Raw genomic sequence first — 11774 nt, 5'->3', positions numbered from 1 at the left:
CCGGGAAATTTAAGGGACATCATCAATAAGGGACAGCAGCGGGACACGGCGCTGGGATAAGGGACTTTCCCGCCAAATAAGGGGCGGTTGACAGCTATGCGCCTACCTGTGGCCTCTCTCTTAGGACAGAGATGTGATGTGGTAGGTGGGGCCAGTTGAAAAGTGGGAGGAGCCATGAATAGAATTTAAACCCTCTCCTCTATCTTCCGCCCCCCAAAACAAGAGTTCAGAGTTGCTTTCTGCCCTGGGAGGGTGGGGGAGCAAGGAGAACAAGGGGTTTGTGGCCCGGGGAAAGAGGGTGTAGCAGCGGTACCTTGGTTCTCAAGCTTAATCCGTTCCAAAACCAAAGCGTTCCAAAACCAAGGTGCTGCTTTCCCATAGAAAGCAATGCAAAATGGATTAATCCGTTCCAAACTTTTAAGAAAGAACCCCTAAAACAGCAATTGAACAGGAATTTTACTCTCTAACGAGACCATTGACCCATAGAATGAAAGCAATAATCAATGTATTGTACTATAAAATAAGACAGTATTGTAGATGATAGAAATTAAAAATATTTTTTTTCCTTCCCGGCACTGATGATAGTCATTGTTTGGATGGGGGGCTTTCATCCATTTCCGCTGTCACACAATCAATCAGTAGCTGAACTGGGTTCCAAACAGTCACAAAAGCAAATGAACCCGAAATAGCCTTTTTAAAAAACCCGCAAAATAAATAGCAAAATCGAAAGCGCCAAACTTAATCTGTTCCGGAAGTCTGTTTGACTTCCGAAATGTTTGGAAACCGAGGCACGGCTTCTGATTGGCGCAGGCGCCCCAAAAACAATAGCCAACAACCACAGCGGACGTTCAGCTTCCAGAAAACATTCAGAAACCGGGACACACGCTTCCGGGTTTTCGGCGTTTGAGAACCAAGGCACCACTGTACCTGTTAGTGATGGTCCTTTGGGAGAGAAGTTGACATCAGTACCAGCAGCCCAGGGCGTGGGGGTTGGATACTGGACCAGGCAGGCCATGATCCTGCAACTTTTCTCAGGTCCACTGATGCTGTTTCCTCAACGCGCTGTAGCTCTCCGTCCCCGGAGAGCAAGTGGGAGCTAGGGGCTTGCCCAACTGCGCCTAGGACGGCTCTTTTCGATCCCACCAAAGGAGAAGGCGGAGACATTTCAAGTTCTGCCTTTCCGCTTCGTTTCGCTTTGTTCTGTGTCCGCATCTGTCCGTCTCGAGAGACAGTGGAGTTCGCCTCCGGGGGTGAAGCCAAACTGCTGCGTGAGCAGCCCCAAAGTGATCTCCCCAAGGCGCCGTGTGTCTGGGGGTTCCTGGACTGCCCAGACGACAAGACCCCCCCCCCTCCGCTCCAGACTTCTGTAATTTTGTTCCTTAGCCTTCTCCTTTCCCAGAGACGACCAAGTAATAATGATATATAGATAGTTTTCCTACCAACCTAGCAGTTCGAAAGCACACCAGTGCAAGTAGATAAATAGGTACCGCTCCAGCGGGAAGGTAAACGGCGTTTCCGTGCGCTGCTCTGGTTCGCCAGAAGCGGCTTAGTCATGCTGGCCACACGACCCGGAAGCTGTACGCCGGCTCCCTCGGCCAGTAAAGCGAGATGAGCGCCGCAACCCCAGAGTCGGACGCGACTGGACCTAATGGTCAGGGGTCCCTTTACCTTTACCTATAGATAGTTTATTACGGTCGGAGACCAGCTTATAAAACACACTTGGGGGTACAATCACAGGAGGAAAGCAAACATTTAAAACAACGTACAATAAGTTTAAAATTTATAAATGCGATAAGCGTTTAGATAAGCTACCACAGAGAGATGACCCGGTCGCCCATGGAACCGAGTTTGGGGATTTTCTTAACGAACTAGTTTGGGTCAGGGGATGGTCTGCGCCTGCAGATCTGTACACAGAATCTGGCGATTATCCGAATAATAATGATACATAATAATTTATTATTTGTACCTTGCCCATTTGGCTGGGTTTCCCCAGCCACTCTGGGCAGCTCCCAACAGAATATTAAAACAGTAAAACATTAAAAACTTCCCTAAACAGGGCTACCTTCAGATGTCTTCTAAAATCCAGATAGTTGTTTATTTCATTGACATCTGATGGGAGGACGTTCCACAGGGCGGGCGCCACCACCGAGAAGGCCCTCTACCTGGTTCCCTGTAAACTCACTTCTCGCAGGGAGGGAACCGCCAGAAGGCCCTCGGGAGATGGACCCCGGTGTCCGGGCTGAACGATGGGGATGGAGAAGCTCCTTCAGGTATACTGGGCCGTTTAGGGCTTTCAAGGTCAACACAAACCCTTTGAATTGTGCCCGGAAACGTCCTGGGAGCCAATGTAGGTCTTTCAGGACCGGTGTTCTATGGTCTCCACTCCCAGTCCCCAGTGTGGCTGCCGCATTCTGGATTAGTTGTAGTTTCTGGGTCACCTTCCAAGGCAGCCCCACGTAGAGTGCATGGCAGTAGTCCAAGCGGGAGATAACTAGAGCATGCACCACTCTGGCCAGACAGTCTGCGGGCAGGGTGGGTCTCATCCTGCGTCCCAGATGGAGCTGCCCTGGACACAGAACTGACCTGCGCCTCCATGAACAGCTGGGAGTCCAGAATGACTCCCAGGCTGCACACCTGGTCCTTTGGGGGCAGAGTGACCCCATTCAGGACCAGGGAGTCCTCCACACCTGCCCGCCCCGTCCCCCAAGAACAGTCCTTCTGTCTTGTCAGGATTCAACCTCGATCCATGAGCCGCCATCCATCCTCCAACCGCCTCCAGGCACACCTGAGGGCTGTTATCTTTTGCCATCACCCCCTCTGACCCGGGCTGCCTGCCTGCCTGTTGCTAAGGGAATGGTTGCCATGAAAGGTTTGTATAGCAAACAATGATTGACAATCTCCTCTCACCCTTTAAGGACTATAGGAAACTCAGCTTGGTCCCCTCCTCTTGCAAACCAGCCTGGTCTGGAGTCGGAAGGGGCTCCTTGCAGCCCCAAAATGGATCTCCAGTGTCTCAACTATCGGGATCTGGTGCTGAACAGACCCTATGTCCCCCAGGTCTCCTTGGAGACCGACTACCCAACGCCACTGTACAGGTGAGTGTTTTGTCTCATGCCCTTCTGTTCTTCCCAATTAAGGTGCAAAAAATAATAATAATTTTTTTGGACAAGTTTTAATAAATCTCCGGAACGCTGCTTTATAAAACGTGGCCCGTTTTGCAGGATTTCGTTCAAACTCTTAAAGGATCAGCAGATTTGATTCCCGGGTTCAAGGACTCCCGTTTTAAATGCTGCCGGGCATCTGAGACGCGAGTGCCTCTGAGCGCGCGAAGAGTGTGTTTCTCTCGTCGTTACAGGGCTGCCGTAACGAAATTTCCCAGACCTGTTCTGCTGTGATTTCTGAAGGTCGTTTTAAAACGTCCGGGAAAATCTAGGCCTATGGCAACCCATGTCTGAACTGTTGGGAGTTTTTTTTTGGGGGGGGGGTGAATTTCCTATTTAAAAAATAGCTCAGAAAACTTCCTCTCCCCCCCCCATTTCATCCTTGCAACAACCCAAAAATTAAAAAAATCTGGATTTTCAATTTTTGAAATAGGGCAACCCGACATTATTTTCATTTATCGTATTTATATAGCTCCTTTTTGTCTTCTGAAGAGGTTCCTAGGCAATGTTCATAGTTCTCCCCCTCCCCATTTCATTCTTCTAATGACCCTGTGAGGTAGGTTAAGCTAAGAGATGCTGCCTGGGCCAAGGTCACCCAATGAGCCTTTCACGTCTTTGTGGGAATTCGAACCCTGCTCTCCCGGGTCACAGCCTGACACTCTAACCATTAGGACACACTGAATCATAGAATCCTAGAGTTGGAAGAGACCACAAGGGCCATCGAGTCCAACCCCCTGCCAAGCAGGAAACACCATCAGAGCACTCCTGACATATGGTTGTCAAGCCTCTGCTTAAAGACCTCCAAAGTAGGAGACTCCACCACACTCCTGGGCAGCAAATTCCACTGTCGAACAGCTCTTACTGTCAGGAAGTTCTTCCTCATGTTTAGGGGGAATCTTCTTTCTTGTAGTTTGGATCCATTGCTCCGTGTCCGCTTCTCTGGAGCAGCAGAAAACAACCTTTCTCCCTCCTCTATGTGACATTCTTTTCTATATTTGAACATGGCTATCATATCACCCCTTAACCTCCTCTTCTCCAGGCTAAACATGCCCAGCTCCCTTAGCCGTTCCTCATAAGGCATCGTTTCCAGGCCTTTGACCATTTTGGTTGCCCTCCTCTGGACACGTTCCAGTTGGTCAGTGTCCTTCTTGAACTGTGGTGCCCAGAACTGGACACAGTACTCCAGGTGAGGTCTGGCTCTTATTAAATGAATTGTAGTCTAGGCCTCCTTCGGACATCCGATTCCGTTCCGGAACCAAAGCGTTCCAAACTCAAGGCGCGCTTTCCCATAGAAAGGAATGCAAAACGGATTAATCCGTTCCAGACTTTAAAAAACAACCCCTGAAACAGCCATTGAACATGGATTTTACTATCTAACGAGGCCACTGATCCATAAAACGAAAGCAATAAACAGTGCACTGCAGTCGCGCAATCAATCAGCAGCTGAACTGCGTTCCACACAGTCACAAAAACAAAACAAAAAAGCCGCAAAAACGCAAAAGGGATAGCAAAAACAGACAGACCTCAGCGTAATGCTCAAAATGGAAGCTCAACACTCAAAACGGAGCACGTTCGGCTTCTGAAAAAAAGTTCACAAACCGGAACACTTCCTTCCGGGTTTGCAGTGTTTGGGTTCCACGTTGTTTGAGGACCAAGGCGTTTGAGAACCAAGGTACCACCGTATATATAGACAGTGATTTTTTTTCTTCTTAAAAAAAATGCTATGGGGTATTCTCATTTTCCTACTCATATTAAAATACTGCCCCTCAATGAGGCCAAACTTAGATTCACAAAATGTTTTGGGGTATGCGTCCCCCAAGAAAAAGCACTATCTATCTATCATCTATCTATCTATCTATCTATCATCTATCTATCTATCTATCTATCTATCTATCTATCTATCTATCTATCATCATCATCTATCTATCTATCTATCTGTCTATCATCTATCTATCTATCTGTCTATCATCTATCTATCTATCTATCTATCTATCTATCTATCTATCTGTCTATCATCTATCTATCTATCTATCTATCTATCTATCTATCTATATCTATCATCTATATCTATCTATCTATCTTGGCCAATAAAGTGAGATGAGCACCGCAACCCCAGAGTCGGTTACGACTGGACCTCATGGTCAGGGGTCCCTTTACCTTTAACATGGGGATTAGCAGCTAATAAAAGTTTGGGTTCTCTTTTGTCTGGGGCTTCCATCCTGTTCCACCTGGTGGCAGGTGGGAGTCCTGTGGCGACAGTCTTCAATAAAGACCAAGCCGACTGGCTGCTGTTTTGCTCTGGGATTCCTGGCTGGTGTTCTTTTGTCCAAGGGAGCCCTCGGATTTCTCCGTTAACAGTGTGGAACTGATGGATCCTTTGTGGGTGCCCGGCTAATGTCTCTTTCCTCTCCCCGGACGCAGCGATGAGTACCTGACGTTGAGGGGTCCGCGGAACCCCCCCATTCTCCGCCAGGCCGTTCGCTGGAAGTACACTCCAATGGGGTGGGATGCTATCCCCCAGACCTGGTATACGGGGCTGACCAACAGCCACAACCGCAACGCCTGGTACACCCTCACCGACCCCATCGGCCGCGAGGCTTATTACCGCTGGCAGAAGTGGCATGACCACAGAGAAAGGAATCTACCAGCTGGTAAGGTCCAAGGACGCGGGTGGCGCTGTGGGTTAAACCACTGAGCCTAGGGCTTGCCGATCAGAAGGTCAGCGGTTCGAATCCCCGCAATGACGGGGTGAGCTCCCGTTGCTCAGTCCCTGCTCCTGCCCACCTAGCAGTTCGAAAGCACGTCGAAGTGCAAGTAAATAAATAGGTACCGCTCCGGCGGGAAGGTAAACGGCGTTTCCGTGCGCTGCTCTGGTTCTCCAGAAGCGGCTTAGTCATGCTGGCCACATGACCCGGAAGCTGGACGCTGGCTTCCTCAGCCAATAAAGCGACATGAGCGCCGCAACCCCAGAGTCGTCCACGACTGGACCTAATGGTCAGGGGTCCCTTTACCCTTTACCTTAAGTCCAGGGTTCTCAATCGACCACAACTCCTGCTGCAAGATCCTCCTCAACTCTGGGTTTTTTTTTGGGGGGGGGGGAGAACAAGGAATTTGTGAACTCGAAAGAGCAGGGACAATTTGCCTTATTCTGAATCAGACCACTGAGCTCAGTAGTGCCAGCAGCTCACCAGGGATTCAGACAGGTGCCGGATTGAGGTTTGATGAGGCCCTCAGCTCCTGAAGGTAATGGGGCCCTTTATATGTCCAGCTGGGACGCGGGTGGCGCTGTGGGTTAAACCACATAGCCTAGGGCTTGCCAATCAGAAGGTTAGAGTTTCACTGGAGAAATGTTGGAGGGGATGGAAAAGGACGTCCCTCTTTTCATGGGAGAAACGTTGGAGGGGATGCAATAGGACGTCCCTATTTTCACAGAGGGACATGGGTGGCACTGTGGGTTAAACCACAGAGCCTAGGACTTGTCGATCAGAAGGTCGACGGTTCGAATCCCCATGAAGGGGTGAGCTCCCGTTGCTCGGTCCCTGCTCCTGCCCACCCAGCAGTTCAAAAGCACAGTGGCGTAGCGTGGGTTGTCAGCACCCGGGGCAAGGCAAGTAACTTGCGCCCCCTAACCCGTGGATTTGCGCCCCCTAACCCATGGATTTGCGCCCCTAACCCTAACCCCCAGATGTTGCGCCCGGTGTGGCTGACCCGCCCTGCACCCCCACGCTACGCCACTGCAAAAGCATCTCAAAGTGCAAGTAGATAAATAGGTACCACTCCGGCGGGAAGGTAAACGGCGTTTCCGTGCGCTGCTCTGGTTCGCCAGAAGCGGCTTAGTCCTGCTGGCCACATGACCCGGAAGCTGGACGCCGGCTCCCTCAGCCAGTAAAGTGAGATGAGTGCCGCAACCCCAGAGTCAGCCACGACTGGACCTAATGGTCAGGGGTCTCTTTACCTTTACCTATACGTTCAGCTCTCCTTTGTCAACAACAAATTTGAGAGCAATCTAACCACCTTGCCACTTGGGACCTCCAAAGTGTGGTCATTTGTGGACCTTAAGGTCCTCCGTGGGGCAGACCAGGAGAGGCGGTCCTGTAGTCCAAAAACATCTGGAGGGCTGAATTTGCCTTTGCCTGCCCTAGTCCTTCAGCTAGCTCCTTCCTGCAAGGTTTGGCGAACTTGCTTTGTGCATACCAATTTGCTAAGGGAATGGTTGCCATGAAAGGTTTGTATAGCAAACAATGATGGACAATCTCCTCTCACCCTTTAAGGACTATAGGAAACTGAGCTAGGTCCCCTCCTCTTGCAAACCAGCCTGGTCTGGAGTCGGAGGGGGTTCCTTGCAGCCCCATTTTGGGGCAGGTGTCCATGGTTTTGGGGAAATGGCCAGCGGGCCAAACAGGGACTCTTGGCAGATCTTAAGAGGGAGAAAGAAATTAAAGTGGCGGCCTTTTCTGCTGCAGCGGCACGAGGTTGGCTCAAATCTGTGTCTTCCGTTTTCTTCCAGCGTACGCTCAACATCTGCAAGACAGCTGTTGCTTCGACCCCATCGTCCCCGCCCAATACTTGAGCCCTAAGACGCGATGGGGGGCATTCATGTGGAGGGACAGACCCATTCTCGGAAAGGAATTTGGTAAAGAGGAGGGGGAACATGGGAGAGGGGCTGGGACGTTCTCTGGAGCAAGGCAGCGGGTTTAAAAGTAAGGTTTCCAGGCGTCCCCGTTTCCCGGAGACCGTCCTCGAATTTGCTAACGTTGCGTCTGCTGATCTCTGTTTTTTAAGTGACCCTCCCTGGTGATGATGGGGTGGGGGTTAGGGGGAAACAACCCCTGCTTTTCCTTCTCAGTCTGTTTCTCAGATTGCTTTGCCTTCCTGTCTGCATGCCTGGAGAAGAGGAGGTTAAGGGGTGATATGATAGCCATGTTCAAATATATAAAAGGATGTCACATAGAGGAGGGTGAAAGGTTGTTTTCTGCTGCTCCAGAGAAGCGGACGCGGAGCAATGGATCCAAACTACAAGAAAGAAGATTCCACCTAAACATTAGGAAGAACTTCCTGACAGTAAGAGCTGTTTGACAGTGGAATTTGCTGCCAAGGAGTGTGGTGGAGTCTCCTCCTTTGGAGGTCTTTAAGCAGAGGCTTGACAACCATATGTCAGGAGTGCTCTGATGGTGTTTCCTGCTTGGCAGGGGGTTGGACTCGATGGCCCTTGGGGTCTCTTCCAACTCTATGATTCTATGATTCTATGGGCAAGGTTGTGGCAGTCCTAAGACTCAGGGGTGTGTTCTGCCTGATAAGGACAAATCCCCGCGGGTCTCTCCGGCCAAGCTAAAGAAACAAAACAGTGCTCAGTAGTTGTTGTTTTGTCGTTTAGTTGTGTCCGTCTCTTTGTGACCCCCTGAACCAGAGCACGCCAGGCCCTCCTGTCCTCCACTGCCTCCCGCAGTTTGGTCAAACTCATGCCAGTAGCTTCGAGAACACTGTCCCACCATCTCGTCCTCTGTCGTCCCCTTCTCCTTGTGCCCTCCATCTTTCCCAACATCAGGGTCTTTTCCAGGGAGTCTTCTCTTCTCCTGAGGTGGCCAAAGTCTTGGAGCCTCAGCTTCAGGATCTGTCCTTCCAGTGAGCACTCAGGGCTGATTTCCTTCCGAATGGAGAGGTTGGATCTTCTTGCAGTCCATGGGACTCTCAAGAGTCTCCTCCAGCACCAGAATTCAAAAGCATCCTAGTCCTCATGAACCCGATTTCAACGGGAACATCGGACGTTGCCTTCTATAGTCCCGCCACTGGGATCCTCTTTGTAGAGGATCTCTGAAGTTTCGGGACGGGGACATTCCTGGGCCTATCTGGGACCTTCTGCACCCCGGGATCTGCCTGAGATCTACAATTTTCTCTCTTTCTTCTCTCCCAGTGGTCAACCGCAACCGCGGACCCGAGGAGCTGAAGGGGAAGCCCGGATACGTGCCACACCTGACCATCCACACTCCAATGTTCACCGCCAAAGACTATCGCACTTGGAGGATGTTTGACCGACAGCCTTCGACCAAACACCAGCACTAGTAAAAAACTTTTCCCCCGCTGCTTCGCGTGACCCGGGTATCCTCCTTTGTGCCAGAAATTGGTGGTGGGGGCCTGAGTCGCTTTCCAGGCAAAGCTGTGCCAACGCCCACCTTGGTTCCCAAACTCCGGAAACCTGGAAGTAAGTGTTCTGGTTTTCGAATGTTTTTCGGAAGCCGGACGTCCGACGCGGCTCCCGGCTGTTGTTTCCGCCAATCAGAAGCCGCGCCTCGGTTTCCGAACATTTCGCAAGTCCAACGGACTTCCGGAACGGATTAAGTTTGGCGCTTTGGTTTTCGCTATTTATTTTGCATCCTTTTTGTTTTTGAGGCTTTTTCAGTCCGTTTGCTTTTGGAATCCAGTTCAGCTACCAATGGACTGGTTGTGTGCAGAAATGGATAAACGTCCCCCACCCAAACAATGACAATAGAGACACGGGTGGCGCTGTGGGTTAAACAACAGAGCCTAGGACTTGCCGATCAGAAGGTTGGCGGTTCGAATCCCCACGACGGGGTGAGCTCCCGTTGCTCAGTCCCTGCTCCTGCCAACCTAGCAGTTCGAAAGCACGTCAAAGCGCAAGTAGATCAATAGGTACCGCTCCGGCGGGGAGGTAAACAGCGTTTCCGTGCGCTGCTCTGGTTCGCCAGAAGTGGCTTAGTCCTGCTGGCCACATGACCCGGAAGCTGTACGCCGGCTCCCTCGGCCAATAAAACGAGATGAGTGCCACAACCCCAGAGTCGGTCATGACTGGACCTAATGGTCAGGGGTCCCTTTACCTTTTACCAAACAATGACTATCATCAGTGCAGGGAAGGGGGGGAAATCATTTTACTTTTTATTATCTACAACATTATCTTATTTATTTTATAGTACAGTGGTACCTCGGGTTAAGTACTTAATTTGTTCCGGAGGTCCATACTTAACCTGAAACTGTTCTTAACCTGAAGCACCACTTTAGCTAATGGGGCCTCCTGCTGCCGCCGCGCCGCCGGAGCACGATTTCTGTTCTCATCCTGAAGCAAAGTTCTTAACCTGAAGCACTATGTCTGGGTTAGCGGAGTTTGTAACCCGAAGCGTATGTAACCTGAAGCGTCTGTAACCCAAGGTACCACTGTACAGTGGACGTTCGGGTTGCGAACGTGATCCGTGTGGGATGCCATGTCCGCAAACCGCGTCTGCGTTTGCGCAGGTTGCAATTCAGTGCTTCTGCGCTCTCTTTATCCTCTGGTTTGAGGAGTGTCCCAGGGGCCAGTCAGAGAAGCATTTGGCCCTCAAATCCCTCAATTCCTCTCCTCCCAAAGGAGCCTAAATGTTTAGGGAAAAGGCAGCCCTGTTTAGGGAAGCTTTTAATGTTTAAGAGGTTATTGCATTTTAGTGTTTTGTTGGAAGCCGCCCAGAGTGGCTGGGCAAACCCAGCCAGATGGGCGGGGTATAAATAATAAATTATTATTATAAATCTTAACACCGTCTTGGAGTGCAGACGACTTGAAAAATCTCCAGCTTTGCCAATAATCCCGGTTTTCCAACGCAACAAGGCCCCATCGCTTCCAAAATAATATGCCACTTCCAAAAAACCTCAGGCAAAAACCACACTGGCTGTCTAATAATAATAATAATAATAATAATAATAATAATAATAATAATAATAATATTTATTATTATTTATACCCCGCCCATCAAACACCCACTTAGCAAATACGCTCTACTTAAAACACCATTCCACCCACAAACCGTATCGTCATTCACGCAACGCTTCTCATTTTCAAATGTATAAATAAACAGTTGGATTTATTTTTTATTTTTAAAAAAGGCTATGTAGGTTGAAGTGTGTTTTCTCCCTTAAAGTGCTTTTCGCTATAAGGCTGCTTTTTAGTATCTTGCCGGCAAGCCTTCAACTGTTGCAGTGCTTTTTTCCTAGAAAAAATATATATATTAGTATATTAGCTCTATCAGTTAATATCTTGACCCTGCTCTGCTGAACTGAAATTTCAGCCTTCGCGACATAGGAAAACGATCAAGTAAACAGCTATTTTCGTGTAAGAGGGTCAAGATATTACCTGATACGCATGAAATTTCAGATAGAGCTATATATTTTTTCTGGGGGTGCAAAGTACCAGCACATCTTTCTTTTTCCTTTTTCCTGGTTAAAAATGTGGCACTTGATATAACAACTTTGTGGTGAGTACCAGCACCTACCGTATTTTTTGCTCTATAAGACTCACTTTTTCCCTCCTAAAAAGTAAGGGGAAATGTGTGTGCGTCTTATGGAGTGAATGCAGGCTGCGCAGCTATCCCAGAAGCCAGAACAGCAAGAGGGATTGCTGCTTTCACTGTGCAGCAATCCCTCTTGCTGTTCTGGCTTCTGAGATTCAGAATATTTTTTTTCTTGTTTTCCTCCTCCAAAAACTAGGTGCGTCTCGTGGTCTGGTGTGTCTTATAGAGCGAAAAATACGGTAATCCCTAGTGTAGTAATTTAAGAACAGGCATATTTTTTTTTACAAAAAGTTTTTTATGAACCGCCCTAGTGAGGCCGTTCTTTTGTGGGGGGCGGGATGTA

The 11774-nt window shown here is 49.4% G+C and overlaps 1 protein-coding gene and 1 long non-coding RNA gene across 2 annotated transcripts in view; one reads left to right on the top strand and one right to left on the bottom strand.

The window, feature by feature from the left end:
• The first annotated feature begins 2846 nt into the window (after positions 1 to 2846).
• On the top strand, positions 2847 to 9242 carry TEKTIP1 (tektin bundle interacting protein 1). Its single transcript, XM_081178111.1, has 4 exons — positions 2847 to 3095; positions 5583 to 5812; positions 7669 to 7794; positions 9073 to 9242. The coding sequence occupies exons 1-4, from the start codon at positions 2998 to 3000 to the stop codon at positions 9219 to 9221; spliced, it is 603 nt and encodes a 200-aa protein (XP_081034237.1). The 5' UTR covers positions 2847 to 2997; the 3' UTR covers positions 9222 to 9242.
• A 1612-nt stretch (positions 9243 to 10854) lies between these two features.
• LOC308577795 overlaps positions 10855 to 11774 on the bottom strand; it is a 67975-nt gene continuing 67055 nt past the window's right edge. Inside the window, exon 2 of the long non-coding RNA XR_014003694.1 lies at positions 10855 to 11274. This is a non-coding gene — a long non-coding RNA (uncharacterized lncRNA). The remainder of the gene's footprint in view (positions 11275 to 11774) is intronic.

Source organism: Podarcis bocagei (assembly GCF_964188305.1).
Source record: "Podarcis bocagei genome assembly, chromosome: 18".
Lineage (NCBI taxonomy): Eukaryota > Metazoa > Chordata > Lepidosauria > Squamata > Lacertidae > Podarcis > Podarcis bocagei.
Note: the sequence above shows the minus strand (reverse complement) of the source record. Positions and strands in the feature narration are given on the sequence as shown.